A 20,726-nucleotide genomic window follows, 5' to 3' on the forward strand; every position below is an offset into this window, starting at 1 on the left:
CATTCTGTTTATTATATGTTTCAGACATAGATATATTTCACATCAAGTTTGAGGTGTTAAAACAAAAAGCAGATAATCATAATTGGCCTGGAAAAACTGAAAATATTTTAGAGACACATGTGTGCCTTAATCTATCAAGCTGTTCTGACAATGAACCCTAAGAAATGGCAATTTCCCTTAGGAGTCTCATGGTGGGAGAAGGAAAGAAAAAAAACCTGACCATAGCCTAGAGGAGACTTGCCTCCTGTTTAAAAGGTTTCATGTAGCTCTAACAACCCGAGTAAACACTGAGAATGAGACCAAAGTCCAGACAATGCTGGGTCAGTGGTGATTGGGATAAAACCTTGACAGATTGCTTAGATGTGTAATCCCTACTCCTCTATGTAAGATTTAATCTCACTGTAGGGCTTCAGCAATAGACTGGAAAGAGGGGGTCACTGGATCTTTTCATCCATCTTCCTACTGTGGCCATACTTAGGAAATTGTATTTTCTGGTTTTCCTCATTAAACAAAACAAAACAAAACAAAACAAAACAAAACAAAACAAAACAAAACACAACACAACCAACTAAAAAAATCAAAATCAAATATAAAACAAATAAACAAACAAAACTAAAACACCAACATATGGCCACCAGAAGGCAAATATTCAGTAGATATTCACTGCAATCTGCACATCTAAAAACTATTTATAACAATATTATTTAAAAAGTCTCAAGAGTTTATTAGTAACTATGGTTTGTGGATCTGTGAAGTAATTAAAAACTTGGTCAGAAATGTTTTCATAGACAGATATTACTTTGTTTCTTTAGCTGTGATAAAGCTGTTATAATTGGGCATAAAATAGTTCTTACATTTTAGAGATACCAAAGTCTTTACTTAATGCATATTTTATGTCGCAGCTGTCTTTCCTCAAAATCACACTGTGGCTGGGAATTGTGGGACTGTAGATGTGAAAGTTCATACAAGGATGCTGAAGATGAATAACTTCAGAGCTGGACAATTGCTATATGGATGTTCATTTTACCTTTTACTTGGAAAATGTTAAATTTTCTAGGGACATTCTAAACTTTGAACTTATAGATCACCACCACAAGTAAATGAACTTAGTAGTAACATTCATATCCCAGTGAACTAAATTTCCCATTGCTAAGACAGGCACTCTTCTGCAAAAACACAACTTGGGGTGGGGGTAGCTTCTCAAATAAATAGTAGGGTTGGAAAGGAAGCACCTCCAATAGTGTCTACAGAAGTTGTGTGCAATACTGATATGTTCAATGCTTTGACTTCAGTTAAATTGTTTCCTGTCTATCATGTGTACCAAGTGCATCAGGCCAGTTCTCCTCCACCAGCAGACAAACTCTTATGACAGCACTGCCATATGTCTGAACGATGTCTGAATACAATGTAGTGTCTGTGCCTCTGAACAAAATTCTCACATTCTAGTCAGACTGATGTAAGATCTCAAAGTTTAATCTTGAGTTCATTGATCCAAATTCTCACATTCTAGTCAAACTGATGTAAGATCTCAAAATTAATCTTAAGTTCATTGATCTAAGAGTTAAAAACTTGCAAATTAAAAAAAAGAAAAAATAACAAAAAACTTGCAAATTAATTTTATCATTTATGTATGAAATGTGTTTTACTAAGCCTTGTGCTATAAGTACTTCAGCTAAATATTTATTAGTTCCATAAAGCACAAAGTTATTTTACTATTTTTTCTATAGTGTAATACTTAAAATATTGCACCAACTCACACTTTCAAATAATCACCTTAGTAAATTAGTGTTTTGGCAAAGTCTTCAACATTTCTTTTTTAATGTATTATATATAAATATATACAATTTATATATTTATTTTCTTTTTATTTCTTTAATCTTCTTCATACAACATATTCCCACCACAGCCTCCTGTCTCTCCACTCCTCCCAATTTCCATTTCTCTACCTTACTTTTCCCTCAGAACTAATCCTATTCAATTTTTCTTTACAAAAGAGCAGGTCTTCTAGTGATATCAACTGAACATGGCTAACAAGATGCAGTAAGATTAGGCACAAACTTCCATATCATGGTTTGGATGGATAAGGCATCCCAGTAGGAGGGAAAGGGTCGAGGGGCAGGAAAACAAGTCTGAGATACCTCAATCCCACTGTTAGGAATCCCACAAACTCCCCAGTTACAAACCACCTCATGTATGCAGATTGCCCAGTGCATCCCCATGCAAGCTCCATGTGCTTGAAGAATTTCTAACTTGTAGTTCATATAAGGAATACTGTGCTCCTGTGAAATTATGTTGGGTACCTTCCAGCAGGTTTATTCTACTGAAGAGCAGACTCTTACTCAAAGAAACTATTCACACATTGGCCAGGTCTGATTGACAAAGGTGACTTTATGTAAGGAAAGAGTATGAGACTTTGATCTACTTGGCTAAAGCAAATCAAGGTAAGATGTACCACTGGGCTAAGATTGGGAGTTTTAAGGGAAGATATTTGTAACAAAAGCCAACCTTTTTGTTGCTTTATGGCATCCTTAAGAACAATTTGCCATATATATATATATATATATATATATATGGCAAATATAATATATAATATAATACTAATAATAAAAATATAATATAATACTATATATTATATTCTATATATATAATACTATATATATATTCTATATATAAATATAGTATTATATTATATATTATTGCATATACATTGAATAAATCAAAAGGGATTTGTTATAATTAATGTATATAACTCTATCTCTAGAGTTGTCTCCCTTTGGGTTTTCTTCATTGTTTCTACTTCCATTTTTAGATCTTGGATGGTTTTGTTCAATTCCATCACCTGTTTAGCAGTGTTTTCCTGTAATTCTTTAAGAACTTCTACCTGTTTAGCAGTGTTCTCCTGTATTTCTTTAAGTGAGTTATTAATGCCCTTCTTAAAATCCTCTTAATCGCAGCACTTAGGAGGCAGAGGCAGGTGGATTTCTGAGTTCGAGGCCAGCCTGGTCTACAGAGTTCCAGGACAGCCAGGGCTATACAGAGAAATGCTGTCTAGAAAAACAAAACAAAACAAACAAAAAAAAAGTCCTCTACCAGCATCATGAGATATTATTTTAAACCTGACTCTTGCTTTTCGGGTGTGTTGGGGCATCCAGGACTCGCTGTAGTGGGCATTCTGGGTTCTGATGATGCCTAGTGGTCTTGGCTTCTGTTAGTAAGATTCTTTTGTTTGCCTTTTGCCATCTGGTAATCTCTGGTGTAAGATGTTCTAGCTGTCTCTGGCTGGAGCTTGTTCCTCCTGTGATTCTTTAGTCTCTGTCAGCACTCCTGGGAGTCCAATTCTCTCCTGAGTCCCAGTGGTCAGAACACTCTCTGCAGGCAAGCTCTCCTCTTGCAGGGAAGGTGCACAGAAGTCTGGAGCTCAGATCCACCTCCTGAGTCCTGGGGTCAGAGCCCTCCCTGGAGGCCTACACCCCTCTGGCAGGAAGGTGGCCAGGGGTCTGGGTCTCAGCTCTGCCTCCTGGGTGAGGATGAAGGCCGAAGGGACCCGGTCCAAGGAGCTTTGTTGCTTCTGCTGCCAACGTGCTCTCCTGTGTAGACTGGTCTCAGTGATCCCAAGATCCTGGGTGTGCTAGGGCCTGCCCAGTTCGCGCCCCCTAGAGGACATTTCTAACTTAAGTTCTTGTTTCCCTAAATTCCATCTAAATCAGTTTCAGGCTTTAATTGTCCTCAGATAGCCAACATTATGATAATGCAGTGATTAGAATAAAGTCATTTCATATTTGTTCAATAAATACAGTTGGGCAGTCTTACTTCTACAGGGATAAAAGTCATGTTCTATGCCAAAATTATTTAAAGTTACAGGATGCATGTGGACACAATGATTAAATGTTAGTAACTGATGTTTTTGTTGTAAGCTGAGGATTGTGTGTCATGTTTATCATGAATGAAGTAATGTCAAATTCCTTTTTTAAAAAATCCAATCTTTAATATTCTTAAAGACTCTAATCGGCATTGCAGAGTAATGCTTACTATATTTTGTTTGCAAGCAAGATTCAGAATAGTTAATTGTCCAAAGTAACATATTGAGTTAATTAGTAGTCAGGATTCCGAGCACAGGCTTTAAAATCAGCTGTCCAATAATTCCTCAATCCTAATGGCAGGATTTCATAAAGTTGTGATGCTAATCGTTTTTATTTTTATTTATTTATTTTTATTTCCCCTTTTATCCATAATAGATACTTTTCCCATCTAATACATTCTTATTACAATCTCCTCCTTCCTCATCTTCTGTCAGTTTCTCTTCATCTCCCCACCCATCCAAGATCTACTCCCCTTCTTCTTCTCATTACAAAAGACCAGGCTGCTAAGAGATAACAACAAAACTGAGCAAGGCACTGAGCTTTGATTACAGCAGAATATCATTAGGAGTCATTTTATTGTTTCTTGCTGATCTATCTATCATCTATCTATCTATCTATCTATCTATCTATCTATCTATCTATCATCTATCTATCTATGCTGGTATTATTTGGTTTTACCATGTTTGTTGTCTATCTAGTCTCTGTCTGATTCTTGATCACCCAAGCAGTGTCACAAGACAAAACTCATTTCCAAAGTCACAGGATGACACAGGTAGATTTATTTTCCTCCAATTTTCATTTTCCTTTATTTTTGCATTTTTAGAGGGTTTGGGCAATACCTCAATAGTTAATGCCTGAGGACATTTCTTCAAGAGTAAATTAACACAGAGAGAAGAAAACATATTTTTAGCACTTTGTTATGATCTTCAAAAACAATACAAAATTAAATTTACAAAACATTGGAAAAATTAAATTTACAAAGCTCAGCAGCCTGCCTGGCATCTGCTTCAGTGTCCAGCACAACCGTGGTAATGTCTAGCAAAGAACAATGGACCATGAACCCCAGGGATCTTCAGCTCTGAGTGTCACTACTGTTTTTGCTTCTCTGGTAGATAGCAGTCCTTGTGATTCAGCTCCAGGACATCATCAAGCCTGGCTATCTCGTTGAGTTACTAAGTGAGCTTCATCAGTTCCTTGTCTTTATCACAGTTTAAATGAGCTTTCACGAAGGGCCTTATCTTCAGTCCATTTTGTGGATTCATTAGAAAATTTCTTCCTATGTCATCAAACACAATGTTCTTTTATTGGTTTTCTTTTTTGTTTTCTTTTTGTTGTTGTTTTTTTGTTTTTGCTGTAGAATTCAGAAAACTTTTTCCAATAACACCAAGAGGCTTCATATCAATGAGCCCTCTTCGTGGTGTGTGCACAGTTACACTGTCCAGCATGAAGTCAATTTTATAATTGGCATTTGTGCTCACTCCCAGTTCTTTCATTTTAGCTTCAATCCACTTCATATTTGTTGTAGACCAAGTAACAATGTCACAATCTTCATATGCAGATATTAGAAATTCATGAAGATATGGTCTCATTAACTCTACACCAGTCTCTGCACAAGACTTATGATCAAAGCTAGTGTATAATCACCATCCTGCACCAGGAGCTTCCTCCCTTCCCTGGGAGGGCTCAGCTCTCCCACTCCTTGACTCTGTCAGAGATCTTCAGGAGGTTTTCCTCCCTATTTTCTACTTCAGCTACTTCATCTTCAATGTCAAAATCACTGATGACATCATCATTGCCAGGGGAGGACATGAGACGTCTTCCAAGCTCTCCTCACCAGTTCCCATCATCATGATTTTAGTACTTGGTTTCAGTTTTGAGAGCTCCAAGGTTAACATCATTTTCTGCAGGTTTGCTACTCACTCTGAGCACTAGTAATTTCCGATGCTCTGCGAGCACTCCCATAAAGGGTCTTGAGGAACTGCTTGGGATCCAGCATAGTATCATCTTCTGAGAGCATGGTCACGGAGTATTCCTGCCAACCCCATTTCAGAGTGATGGGGAGTGCCATTCTTCAAGCATATGAAGCAGGAGCTTTCTGTCAGAACAAAACATGTGGAGCGCTGCAGAATCAGCAACGGTGGATGAAAATGCTGATTGCAATAGAACCAAAGGAGACAAGAGGTCTCCACTCCCTACTTGATCCTCTCATTCTTACACCTCATCCCTAGCCCACCCATAAAATCTATTCTTTTTGCCCTCCAGTAAGAAGCATGTCTTCCCCCTAGTCCCTTTCTTTATACCTAATCTTTCTGGGCCCATGGAATGTAGCTTGACTATCACTTACTTAATGACTAATATTCACATACATACACATTATATTTATCTGTCTGGGTCTGTGTTACCTCACTCAGGATGATTTTTTTCCAGTTTGCCTGCAAATTTCATACTTTCATTTTTATATTATTTTCTTTATTCATTCTTCTGTTGAGGAACACCTAGGTTGTATCCAGTTTCTGGCTCTTTGAATACAGCAGCAATAAATATGGTTAAGCAAGTGTGTGACACTAATTTTGGAAGAGCTTATACTTGTTTGGACTTGTGGCAGTTGGTGGTGACTACCCTGATGACTCTGTCATAGATAATGGATGACTCAGGGAAATTCTTTAATAATTGAGGTGTGGAAGACTCTGAACAGCATTGCTATGTCTCTATCCTCTGTCTGAGACAACACTGGCTCTCCAATGACTCAGTTATTTCCATACTTGGAACAAACTTGATATCCAGTCACATCTTTGCAAATTAAGATTGGTGTCCCTTTTCTGTTCTTTCATTCTCTTATAAAAGATGAGTGGTAGTTGGGAAAAAAGTAGCCACTGTGCAGAACACGATAAACAAAAAGACTGGAAGGAAACTGGGTTTGTAGGATGGAGCAGGCACACAGCTGTGTATTCTCAAATGTGAGAACAATGAAGAGCTCAAATGAGGAAGAGCACTGGTGTAAGAGTAGGGGAAAAGGAATGTGGAAAACATGTCTGGGAGGAGGCCTGGGGGGAACCTGGCAGTGGGAGGCTAGTGGGCTGGGTGGGAAGAACACAAATCAAGAAAGAAGACAACTGCCAGCAGATGGTGTCAGATTGACCCAAGAAGGGAAGGAACAGATGATCATGTTTTCCCTTCTCAATTGTAAGTGGTGTCTTTGGAGAGTCAGATTCATTGAAAATATTCTTTTATGGGCTAGAGATACAACAGAGTGCTGTCTGAGAGCAGAGAAATGAAACTCCATTGTAAGGCAGTTCCAATAGATGATGGCCAATGTGTCTGAGTATTTAGCATATCTAAAATTTGTTTGCTTGGAACTTAGTATAGCAAAGGGCTCTTGAATTTAACTCTTTTTTCCTGTTTTATCTTGCTGACCACACTTATGATACATTATAACGGATGATTATGCCTTACATTTGCTACAGGGGAAACATCCATTGAAGACACTACATCTGAATTTGCTTGCTGAATGTTTTCCAATGCCTTGAATGTGACAAATGCAGATAGCCAACAAGACAATGAAATGCTTTTTCTTCAGAACACCGTTGATGAGACCAAAAAACTGAATGATGATAAGTTGGAGTGAAAGTTGCAAAACTATAATAAGGAAAAATAAGTAGACTTGGGAATTCTGTTTAATCTTGTACAGAAAAAATTGAAGTCTGAGCAGGGGTCCCCATTAGGACAACATTTATGCAGTTCACTGAATGTGTAAGTTCAAGCTGATGCCTGCATGAAGACTTTCCCTCTACACTCCTGACCAGTGCTTCTCAACCTTACTCATGCTGTGAGTCTTTAATACAGTTCCTTAGTTCCTGGTAACCCTCAGCCATAAAATTATTTTTGTGGTTACTTAGAATTGCAATTTTGCTACAGTTATGAGTCATAATTAAATATCAAATATGTGTGCATCAGTCTGCACCAGGTCATCTGGGGATGTGTTGTAGCTGCTAACTTGGAATTTTTGTGAGACCCCTAACAATGGGAGTGGATGTTGTTGACTCTTTTGCCTGCTTTTGAGACTCTTGTCCTTCTTTGGGGTTACCTTGACCCAGCCACCATATAAGGGTGTTTGCCTTTCTTTAGTGTGTCTTGTTTTGTTATGTTTGGCTGTCATCTATTGGAGGCCTGCTCTTTACAGAAGAGGAAACAGAGAGGGAGTAGATCTAGGGGAAGCGGGATATGGACCTGGGAGGAGTGTTGAGAGGGTAAACTATATTTGGCATGTATATTATGCAAGACAACTCTATTGTCAATGAAAAAAATCAATTGAAATCTGTTACTTAGTTTCACAGCATTCTCACATATGTGATCTTGTGATCTACAGATAATTACAAGGGAAATAGGGGATAGAATCCTAGTGATTAGCAAGATTGTACTAGAGTAGGAGCCAACTGATAATCTACCTGCAAGATTGTGCCAGAGGAGGAGCCACCTGATAATCTGGAATTGTCAAGGACCAGCCTCTGCTTGGAAGGGGTTCTGAGGAAGGGGTGTTTGGGAGCAGCAAAAGAAATGACTCAAAGTCAGTGAGGTGGGTGCAAAGCAACCCTTGTGTTTTTTCTTGAGACAGCTCTTTAGACAGTTCATTTAGATAACTCAGCTCTTGCAGACCAAAGCCCATTTTTTTTGTTTGTTTTTTTTGTTTTATCTATTCAATTGTTTACCCAGGTTTCCTTTTGATTATCCTATGAATCAGCATTCTCTGACCTTAGCCATTTAATTCTTAGAGAAAGAGGCCAAGTAAAAATTCCTTTAAATACATAACAATGCATTAAGAGATCTGCTTGCTTTTGGAAGCAGACATTAAGTTAGCTGGATAGAATCCCGTTCTGAGATCAACACTCCCTAAATCTCTTTATCTCCTTCCATAATATCTTTTTAACAAGCTGGATCATAGTTCAGCTGCCCCCGTTTTTTTAGGTCCATGAAACCCCTCATATATTTCATATTGCATTCTTATATTTTGCATAGTTGAGAAATTATTATTTTTGAACTTGTGTTTTTAGAGTTCTTTCCAGTAGCTTTAAGGGCTGTCCTGAAGACCACAGCACTTAACATTTTGCTAAGATACACACTTGCCTAACAGACTTGTTAGTGCTTCTAATTATTGTGGAGTCATTAATCTTAGCAGGGAGAACATCTCCCAAAGGAGGAACATAAAATATATTATGTATGTTATTATACAAGTAAGCCTCACACCAAGAGCTATCAACACTCATGGAAGCCCATATCCTGCTGGTTGTGCACTTGGGGTGGGAGCCATGTCACACTGTCTCTTCCACAACCACATAGTATTCAGCATGAGATAGAATGAAAATTAAATCTGGATGGACCTGGAGATGGAATAGTCTGAAGGGCCTATGTTCTCTGGAGCATATGCATACAGGGAGGTGACATATAATTAGGAGGTGGGTCATGTTGACCTGAAATCATATTGGTAATACTCTACAGAAGAACCATCTGAAAAGAGCACTGCTTTGTTAGTTGATGGGATATACTGATTTAACATCGGAAGGACAGATGTTTATGAATCATTTTATCAGTCAAATGGGATACAGCTTTTTCCAGAGGTGGCTAATAAAGAAATGTGATGAGCATTTTAGGTGTTGGCAGATTTGGGTCCTTGATCTTGGTGATGTTTTCCTAACTGTGTTTATTCTAGAAAAGTTCAGATGACTCTGAACATATGCTCATTTTTAAATATTCATTATACTTTAATACAAAATTTAAAAGTACTGATACCTGGGATTCACACTACAACTAAATTAAAATCTGTACAGACTTATTTTAGTTCCTCATATGTTTAAGAGTTTTCCAAAAGATTCTGATGTAAAGTCCGTCTTTAGGGTCAATTAGAACTGTACAAACACACATAGCTTCTATCCCTCAAAGTGAACATTTATTTTCTGTTTTGAATCCATACATAGTAGGGTTGACCTGTGAAAATATACTGTGAATGGTGGCACCTAGATCGTGTGAACTGGTTTAACATATAATGTCTGTGAAAAAAAAAAAACATGTGGAATTTGAGGACTCAGTATTGACCAAAATACATTTTAATAAACAAGAAGTTAAAATATATCAGGTTATTGTAAAGTTTTATTTCTATTTTTAATAAACTCTAGAGAATGTAAAGTTATATGTTTGGTTTTTATTGTTGCTCATTTGGAAAGATCTTGTTTAGTTGAAAGCAGAGTTATTGTCAACTGAGAACATTGACTTAAATTTTATTCCTGGTTTCAATTCCCCAACTACATTTCTTTGGGCCATTGTGTGACTTGTATGAGTCCCAGATTGTTCATTTATAACATGTAAAGTATTTTTTCACATTAATATAATTATCTTATTTCATTTTTTGTGTGTGCCACGTTGTGCATTTGCTGATTAGAAGACAACTTGCAGGTGGCTTTTCTGTTTCTATCATATGACTTTGTGGGGTGGAACTTAGGTGCTGTCTTGGCACTGAGTATCTTAACTTGCTAAGCAACTTTACTATATGTATATGTATGTGCATGTCCATGTGTATGTATATGTATGTATGTTTTATATGTGTGTGTGTAATATGTGGGGCATTGGGCTATGCAAAGACCAATCCAGTTGAGCTGAGATGTTGAACCCTAGGACCTGGTGGTGATAATTCACCTACAGGGGAGGGAAGGAGTTCTCTCACATCTCCTGGAACCCTGGCTCCTGTTGAAGTTACCGCCCCCTCAGCCCCCACAAGAGAAGCATGGCTTTTAGTCACCTAGGCAATGTTCCAAGCTTCTGACATTCAGGCTAAACTCCTCCCAAGTTACCTAGCAACAGTAAGATAAAGCAGCCCACTTTAAGAGGGGCTGTTTGGCTCCTCCTTACTCTCTCCTCTTTGCTCTCTTGCGCTTACTCCCTCTCACTCTCTCTTTCTTACTCTCTAGCCTTTCTTCTCCCTCTCCTTTCCTCCTTCTCTCCTCTTGGCCATGACTGCTCTCTCTCTCTCTCTCTCTCTCTCTCTCTCTCTCTCTCTCCCTTTTCTGTTTCTCCCTGCCTTTCTATAATAAAACTTTAAAGCCATAAACTGTTTCTGTTCATCAGGGTTCGCTGCACAGACTCTCAGCCCTCTCTCCTATAACCCTGGGGCACAGGGTGTATCCCCAGGGGCCCCCTGGTCAGGGGCTACCCCTTGTCCACCCCCAACGAGTGGGGTCAGTGGCTTAGATGCCCACTCGGGGCCAAGTGGAAAGTATCTGGCAGCCCACCCATTTCCGCCTGCCCAGAGCATAGGTGGAACTCTAGCTGGACGTGGGCTATCCTCCTTCCCCTCTTTCCCTAGCCTCCTTTTAGTTCCCACAGTAGTACATATATATATTATTCTCTTTATATAAGTGGATATATAAATATTCTTATTTTAGAGTAATTTTGACAAATAAAGGAAATAAAATAGAGCCTTTAATCTTCAGGCAGAATTCACCAGCAACTGATAGAAACTGATCAGACACATATGGCCAAATATTAGGTGGATCTTGGAAAATCCAGTGGAAAGAGGGAAGAGTGGGAGGAAGAATTGAAAGATCCAGAGGACCAAGGACACCACAAGAACATTCAAACCAGGGAGCATACATGGGATGGACCTGGGTCTTCTGAACATACCTAAAAGTTGTTCAGGTCAGTCTTCAAATGAGACCTCTAACTGAAAAAGCAGGGTCTCTGACCCTGTTGCCTACCTTTAGATCAATTGTCGTAACTAGGCTGCTGTAGCCTTGTCAGAGCTACATATTATAGATAAAAACTGAAGCGAAGGTTAACGCCCTAAAAGAAGTAATGCTGGCAATAGGGCAAGGTATTGCTAATATTAAGACCAGGTTAGCTACTAAATGTCATGCTTCTTTCCAATACATTTGTGTTACCCCCTTACCTTATAATACAACCATTGATTGGGAAAAGACTAAAGCTCATTTACAGGGAGTATGGAGAGATACTGATATTTCTGATGACTTAGAACAGTTAAAGACAGAAATTTCAGATATTAGTAAAAGTCATTTGGACACTTAGAACATTAATGAATTGGCTAGAGATTTGAAAAACAACCTAAGTGCATTGAACCCCCTGGATTGGGTTCAATATATAATCCTACTTGTTATTATTTTTGACAGTTTTATTAGTAATCGTTGTGTTTCCACTCATCTTTAGAGTGCTCCTGAGGTCTGTAGCTATGACAAGGCGAGACATCCTAGAACTTCAGCTGAAAAATAAAAAAGAAAGGGAAAAATGCCACGCACTCTGTTCGAGTCAGCTTGACAAGCCGAGAGGCTTGGAAGCTACTCACGAGGCAAAGAGCTTCATGGAAACTCATCTCCTGGAGTCTGGCGTCCTCTCTAACTCACACATTAATATTCCATTCCTGTGTTAGTCTAGTGTATAGATCCACGTGCTCTCTTTTAGTATTATCCTATTATAAGTGCCTTTTAAGATTGAATTCTGACATAGCTAAAGCCTTCGCCAGTGTTCCAATGTCCTGGAAAGTCCTTGAGCAGATCATGGGCTTAAAATTCAGTAAGAATGTTGCTATTCAGTGACATTCAGAATTGCCTCTGTTACTACACTATCACTTTGAATAAAAGCTAGGTCACTGCCCTACACAGGAATTTACCATCATCTAGGAAGAAGGAAGTTTCAGAGCTAAGGAGAAACCAGAATAGATACTTAGAACTATAGACAGCTGAGTTACACCCATACACACGTATTTACAATGGACTAAGGGAAAGGTGGACTATGCAATAGACTAAAATAAGATCTATGGCAAGGGCATGGAGCCCTTGACCCTGGCTTCTAAGATTAAGTGAATCTTAGGTGGAGCCCTTGTTGATCCCAGTTGTTAACAATGTATTCTATCCCAGGTGGTTCCTGTTAGACCTTTTGTGTTTGCATTCCTCTGTTTTATGTAAGAATCCAGTAACCTCTTTGTACCTTGCGGGTATGTCACCCAACTTCCTTATTGTCCTCTGTATAAAAAGTCTGATGCTCGATTTGACAAATTACATTCAGATTCTACACAACCTCTCCTGTGTGCATCTGTCTGTCATTCCATCCAATGCTTTGACCACCTGCGACTAGAGACCTGTTCCACGCAGACAAAGGGGCCCAGAGGGTCTGCAACAGGCTGCCTTGTCTAGCCTCAGAAGGAGAAGATGCCCTTTGTCCTACTACAACTGTTTGTCAAGGTTGTTTCATACCCATGACAGGCCTTCCCTCTTCTAAGGAGAAAGGAGGGGAGCTTGGTGGGGGTGAGAGACAAGGACTGAGAAGAGAGGAGTGAGTAGAAGCTGCAATCATCTTTCTTCTCCCACCCTAGTGGGATAGAAACATCCTCACTTGGGCCTTTGGCTTGATAACCTTCTTAAGTTCTGTGGATTGTGTCCTGGGTATTCTGTACTCTTTTGGCTAATATCCACTTACTAGTAAGTACATACCATGCATGTTATTTTGGGTCTGAGATGCCTTACTTAGGATGATATTTTCTAGTTCCATCTATTTGCCTGCAAAACTCAGGATGTTCTCATTCTTAATAACTGAGTAGTATTCCATTGTGTAAATGAACCACATTTTCTGTATGCATTCTTCCATTGTTGGGCATCTGGGTTGTTTCTAGCTTCTGGCTATCAAAAATAAGGCTGCTATAGTGGAGCACATGTCCTTGTGGTATGGTGTGGCATATTTTGGGTATATGCCCAAGCTGCAATCAGGATATAAAGTAAACAAATACCTCAATGAAAGAAAGGAAGAAAGGAAGGAAGGAAGGAAGGAAGGGAATAAATAAATAAATAAACAAATAAATAAAGAACAGAAGAAAGGAAGGGAAGGAAAGGAAGGAAGGAAGCAAGCAAGACAGACAGACAGACAGGAAGGAAGGAAGGAAGAGAGGGAGGGAGGGAGGGAGGGAGGAAGGAAGGAAGGAAGGAAGGAAGGAAGGAAGGAAGGAAGGAAGGAAGGAAGAAAAGCTCAGCTGGTGCTCTATTTCCTTTCAAAATTTCTTTGGCTTTTTCAACTGTGAATTCTTATCTTCAGAATAAGTCTTAAGATAATTTCTGTCTAACATTTAGTATACCTGAAAAAAAAAATTAACACCCACAAATAGACTTCTTTCTTGGTTGCTGAAGGCTGGGTATGGGCTTTTCTGTGGCCCAGATTTGCTCTGTTGGTATGTGCCCTGACTTCTGTGCTTTCCCCTCTGACACGTCTACTAGAGAGTTCATATCAGACATGTCTCACTCTGCCATGTTTAACTGCTTTTGGTCTTCTAGGCTTTCCTACTAGGGTCTTATGTTCTACTTTTCCACTTGTCCCAGTTCCTCTTCCCATACTTAACAAGTATCCACTGTGATCTACCTCCACTTTCCTACCAGTGAACATTACTGTAGATCTTTTGTCATCTTGAAATAGAAACAACTAACTTTCTTCAATGAAATCTTCATCTTAAGTAATAATTCTAGCATATAGACCTTGTTTTGTTTTCTTTTCAGTAAAATTTCTCCTCAAAAATCTACTTTGCACATTCCACATTTCTCACTCTCTCTCTGTTGACCATGACTGCTCTCTCTCTCTCTCTCTCTCTCCCTCCCTCTTCCCCTTCCCCTCTCCCTCTCTTCCCCTTCCCCTCTCCCTCTCTCCCCCCTCTCTCCCTCTCCCTCCTCCTTCCCCTCTCCCTTTCTCTCTCTCTGTTTTTGCTACTGAGGAATGTTTTTAAAACTTTAGCATGTTTGAATACTTTCTCTCTTAACCAAATCAGAAGCATAGGTTGAAGCTGACATTACAGCTCTGAGTGTGCATGGTTATGGTAGAAGGCTACAGTGAGGAGCTGGACTCCTAGAGTCAAATGGATCAGAAGCATCTAGGGTAGAGGGCAGGAAAGTAAAGCCAGAGACTTGGGGATAAGCACCCCAAGATAGCTCAGACATTGAGTTTGCCTTTCACACCCTATTTTACAATCCTTTCTTCAGCATCAATATATAGTATGCAGTAAATAATTACTCTTGAGAGACTGCATTTCAGAAAACAAGTGCTGCTTTTAATATCAGTTATGTGAGCATGCAACATTGCTAAATACAAAAGTCATAGAAGCTCAAAGATGACTTCCCAGGCTGCCACAAGTCAGTGAAAGAACATTTCCAGGCTTCTAAGACATCATAAATTATGGATCCTTTCTTCGTTTAATTTAATGACTATACATTTTTTTTCCTTACTACTGCAGAATTCATTTAGAAGCTTGCTGCCCAACAGTTACATTTTTTCTTATTCCTCTGAGAAGAGATAAAAATGTCATTGGATCCTTGATGTCACGTCTAAGGAAGACTCAGTGGTAAGGTGTGAACAGTGAGCTACTATGTTACTATTTCCTGAAAAATAAAGGTCATGATTTTCTGTTATAGAGCAGAAAGCATTTCTGTGAATTCAGGATGAATATGTATTAACATAAAATATTCTTAGTTTAAAAAAGTTAAGCTCAACAAATTCTACAGCTTCATTCATTGTTAATGTGTTAAAATGGAAAATTTTGTTTCTAGGTTATTAAATAAAAAGCAAGAATATTTGTTCACATACATAGCATGAACATAGCATGTAAATTTACAGTTTACATGTCATAAATAAATTCAAAATACGCTATAAATGAGTATTAAAACAAAACAAAACAAAACCCCACAAAGGTAGGCTTAACCACGTGTCTTTGCCCCAAAGACGTGTACAAACCCAAGAAAGGCTCGTCTATTTAGAAACTTAAACTCTTTCTCTGTAAAATGCAAGCTGAATGAGTGTATTATCTATAGTTTTTCATACAGAGAAACACACTGTGTAATTAGCTTAAATTTTATGAAATATGGATTCAAAATTCTGTTGATAAACATGGGCTCAAATTAGCTTTTTAATTTTGCAAAAATTAGTCCTTATTCATGTTCACGTTGTAATTTGTGAAAGGGGAATAAGATGAAACTGAATGGTGCATTTGGTTCTGAAGTGGCTTAGCTGGGGTAGTTAACTAACACCCCTTTACTTGGGCTGCCCACACTTCCATCTGCATTTACAGATTCATTCCCTATGTAGTATTATTTACTTGCAAATGATAAGTATTAAATGAAAACCAGGAGATTCTATGTACTTTTGCCAATTAAAATTTATGCAATGTGACAAATTCAGAATGTTTATCTCTTTTCCCTTACCAGCCACAGAATCCCTCTAGGATTGAATACAGGACACCAAGTAGCAGTAAGAAATCAAACGAAATCAGAACCTCCATATGACTTCTGCATTTAGCACTACTTATATATTTAAAGACAAGCATGACACTGCATGCATTAGTAATAGTATATGACACAGGGGTATAACCCTTCCACACAGACTTAGCACTGGTTCAACACTTTACAAAATGCATGTGAATCCAGTTTGGAATTACACAACTTTAAGAATGATCCTCCTATTCACAAGAAAGCTATCAGCATAGTTAAACAAGGACATTGAAACTGTTGGATGTTGTAAATAGATTATCAGAGATTGTCTCAAATAGGCCGTAGGTTCACAACTTTGAGTCTATCAATAGGTAGATTTGTTTCAATTTTAGCTAGCCTCCAATGAGTTAGATCAAAGCAAGGCCTCTCATATTGAATGTATTTACTGTTCTATATCCAGAAAGACATACTTAACAGTGCTTGTTTTTCTGGAAAACATCCAGTTGGGGACTAAATGAAATTCATATTTTTCCAGTCAGTAATGAAAGCACTCTATAGGAAGATATAGGCAGACTTCCTTGTCTACCTTGTCTGTAACTACAGACTCAGGCCAAGTTCCTACCATACCCAGGTCTGCCTGTTGAAACACCTCTCCCTACTTAACCTGGAACTGAAGCTACGCTAGTACTCCAGGACACTTAGAGGCTCTTCTGTTGGGAAGGTCTTCTTTCATCTGTTATTTGCCTCCTATGATGCACCAGATGAACCTTGGGCATCTAACTGGATCCTTATTTATTATCAAAGATAGTTGGTTTCATAATACTGACCAGAGAGGGTTATACAGGCCACAGAAATTCCCCATACAAGAATCGTGATGTCAAAACACAGCATAGACCATCAACAGCATCAGTAAAAGTGTGGTTGGGTGATAATTTTTATATCTGAATGCAATTCACACAAATTATTAGTAAAATTTTACAAACATTAAAAAGTGCATAACAACATTTGGGTATGAAAGGGCTGAGAGGGGCCACAGCACAAGGGCTTTACTTTTGAGATGGGTGCCCACAGGCTTTGAGGAAAACACTTCCTTCACAAGCTGTCGTCCTGAGTGAAACAGTGGCACCCAGCAGTGTGAGAAAAGTCATCCACACAGCACAACATTTCTAGCTCTTTGCATTATCTGGCATTCTTTGTTTATTTTGTTGATTCTTAAAAAATTCTTATAATGAAAAATTAAAGTATTAGTTGAAAGTATTTATTTGGAAATAAAATCAATATTGAAAGACAGAACGCTGGTCTGTGTAGGTACTAAGACTGAACTCAGGCAATATTCACATTAATGGATATTTCCACATGCCTGTATAATAAAGCAAAGTGGGCTCAGTGAGTTTTTTGGATGTAACCCTCAGGAGTTATCAAGAGGAAAGTTGTGTTTTACAAAAGTAGGTTCTGCCCTGTTCACGCCACAACACTATGGGAAATTAAAAAGGCAGCCCTTTAAAAAATGAGTGGTATAAAAATTCACAGTCATGTACATCATTTTGTTTTATGTAAGCAATCAAAGGGCAGTGCAGAGCAGGTATACTGTAAGATACAAAACGGTGTAAATAACACAGCACTCACACACAGGGACATAATGCTAACTGTGCTCTCTGGATGGTTCTTTTTGTGAGTCAATACTCCAGCCAGAGATACTGAAACTCTGGGGTTCAACCAACTCTTTTCAATTAGACACAATTAAATCCTCTGACATCATGAGGGGCCAGATGCTACAGGAATCATCAGCTAGGTCAGTGCTACTCTCTACAAGCATTTCATTATACGGTCAAGTGAAAGGACCCATACACAAAGGATTTCCAAGCACAGCCCAGGTGATTTCAACCATTGCTAATGACAGAGGTGGGGAAAAGGCTGTGTGCAGACACAGGCTCTATCCCCACTTGTGACATGGCAACCAACAGTGTCTTGCTGTGCAGCGCAGCCATTTTCTTCCCCTCCGTTTCACCCATGGCTGCAAATCCATCCGAGCATCTCCAGGATATTTGCCACATTGTCAGATGTTGATGACCATCAGAATGGAGTGTTAGCTTTCAGACTTGGCTGCTTCTCCCTGGGCTTCTCCACTTTGTTCGGTGGAGCTTCTCTGTCCATCATCTTCACCTTCTATAAGAGACAATGAGAAGTGAGAGTAAAGCTCATGGTTACTGTCTCTCAGAAAGCTGGAGACTTCGAAGTCTGAAATGGTTATAGAGAAGTGTGTTTTCTTAGAAGTGTACAATAAACAAAATTGTATATATGTTCAGAGCCCGCACTTTATGAGACATCAGAATGAAAGTCAAAAACAAATGACCTGTGAAATGTCTAGAGTTGTTAATGGTGAACTATGCTTCTGGTGAAGGAAATCTCATGGCCACACTCATCACTCTTAAATGTGGTTTTACAATCTACAGAAACCGAGTTGGCATTGTGTCCTGACTCTAATGTGAAGAAACATTTAAAATTTCCTTTTTCCATTATTTATAGAACTTTAGGATAATACACCTGATTTCCAAAAAATTCTATTAATTCATAATTCATATTAACAACAGAAGATACATGGATTTTTTTTTATATTTGGTCAGTCTCTTGTCCAACAGTTTGCTGGTCTCTGATATGTGCAGTGTCAGTCAAATGTCCCTCATTCATTATGCTCATTGCAATCTCAGTCAGTGCCTTCACAAATACTAAAACTCAACAATATTTTCACTCTATCTTGGGGCAGTTAATACATGTGGAAACTTTGGTCAGTCCTTCACGTGTTCGAATTTGTCATTTGGCTACTACAACCAATATGACTTGACAGACAAAATATTTTGTAGTGTTATAACAACATAAATTCTGTCCATATTTTTTGAAAGTTTATCATAAGTAAATGATATAAATAAAGGTAGGTAGACTGGTCACACTGCCCTCACTTATATATAATACTAAAAAAAGATTATATATATATATACATTTTTTTTTCTTCTTGAAACAGATTTTACTGTGTAGTCCAGGTGGACCTCTAATTTCTTTTTTTTTTCCACTTCTTTTTTTATTAGATATTTTCTTCATTTACATTTCAAATGTTATGCCTAAAGTCCCCTATACCCTCCCCTGCCCTTCTCTGCAACCCACCCACTTCCTGGCCCTAGCATTTCCCTGTATTGGGTATATGATCTTTGCAAGACCAAGGACCTCTTCTCCCACTGATGGCCAACTAGGCCATCCTCTGTTATATATGCAACTAGAGACACAGTTCTGTGGGGTACTGGTTAGTTCATATTGTTGATCCTTCTATAGGGTTGCTGATCCTTTTAGCTCCTTGGTTACTTTCTCTAGCTCCTTCTATAGGGGACCTGTGTTCTATCCAGTAGATGACTGTGAGCATCCACTTCTGTATTTGCCAGGCACTGGCATAGCCTCACAAGAGAGAGCTATATCAGGGTCCTGTCAGCAAAATCTTGCTGGCATATGCATTATTGTCTGGGTTTGGTGGTTGTCTATGGGGTGGATCTCCAGGAGGGGCAGTTTCTGGATTGTCCTTTCTACTGTCTCAGCTCTGAACTTTGTCTCTGTAACTCTTTCCATGGGTATTTTGTTCCCCATTCTAAGAAGGAACAAAGTATCCACATTTTGGTCTTCATTCTTCTTGAGTTTCATGTGTTTTGTAAATTGCATCTTGGGTAGTCTAAGTTTCTGGGCTACTATCCACTTACCAGTGAGTGTGCATCATGTGTGTTCTTTTGTAATTGAGTGACCTCACTCAGGATGATATCCTTCAGATGCATCCATTTGTCTAAGAATTTCATAAATTCATTGTTTTTAATTGCTGAGTAGTACTACATTACCACATTTTCTGTATCCATTCCCCTGTTGAGGGACATCTGGGTTCTGTCCATCTTCTGGCTATTAAAAATAAGGCTCCTATGAACATAGTGGAGCATGTGTCCTTATTACCAGTTGGAGCATTTTCTGGGTATATGCCCAGGAGAGTTATTGCTGGATCTTCTGGTAGTACTATGTCCAATTTTCTGAGGAACAGCCAGACTGATTTCCAGGGACCTCTAATTTCTTATCTTTTGACTTCACCTCTTAAAAGCTATGATTAGAAATGTACATCATCATACTTGGCTCTGTCCTTCATCATTTTAAAATGAATGAATGAATTTAGTGTGTGTGTGTGTGTGCATGAATGCACATACATACCTACATCTGAGTGTCTGTCTGTCTCCTGGTACACAGTTGCCACAGTGTTTCAACAGAGGACAACTTTCAGCAGTGAATTTTCCCTTTACTGTGGGGTCTGGCATAAAACTATAGTCATCAGGTTTGTGCAGCGAGTGTATTTACTCATGAAGTTGTTTTGGTTGCCTTTTATCCTCTATTCTTAAAATTTACACATTAAACATCTCATTATACTCCAGTGATTCTAAGTATTTTAGGAAATTAATCTTTATACCTAGAGTTTTACCAAAACATAACTAGGCAATGCTTACAATTTTTCATACACTAGCTTTTATTACTAGAGTCCTGGAGAAGCCTTCAAGATGTGCAGAAGACCTGGATGTGGGGTGTATTGACAAGAAAAGAATGTATGGGAGACACT

The 20,726-nt window shown here is 38.6% G+C and overlaps 1 protein-coding gene and 1 pseudogene across 6 annotated transcripts in view; both read right to left on the reverse strand.

Annotated features, from left to right (window-relative positions):
• Positions 1-4,948: 4,948 nt before the first annotated feature.
• LOC110291981 (ubiquitin-like domain-containing CTD phosphatase 1) lies at positions 4,949-5,928 on the reverse strand (annotated as a pseudogene).
• Positions 5,929-14,921: 8,993 nt separating this feature from the next.
• Positions 14,922-20,726, reverse strand: part of Pkia (cAMP-dependent protein kinase inhibitor alpha) — a 65,103-nt gene continuing 59,298 nt past the window's right edge. For all 6 annotated transcript variants that reach the window (XM_021158872.2, XM_029475492.2, XM_085836036.1 and 3 more), the window contains one exon: positions 14,922-18,262. In XM_021158872.2, the coding sequence (XP_021014531.1) occupies positions 18,183-18,262 (80 nt within the window). In that variant the 3' untranslated portion in view covers positions 14,922-18,182. The remainder of the gene's footprint in view (positions 18,263-20,726) is intronic.

This window comes from Mus caroli, unplaced genomic scaffold (assembly GCF_978045245.1).
Source record: "Mus caroli unplaced genomic scaffold, Mus_caroli_1 scaffold_3, whole genome shotgun sequence".
Classification (NCBI taxonomy): Eukaryota; Metazoa; Chordata; class Mammalia; order Rodentia; family Muridae; genus Mus; species Mus caroli.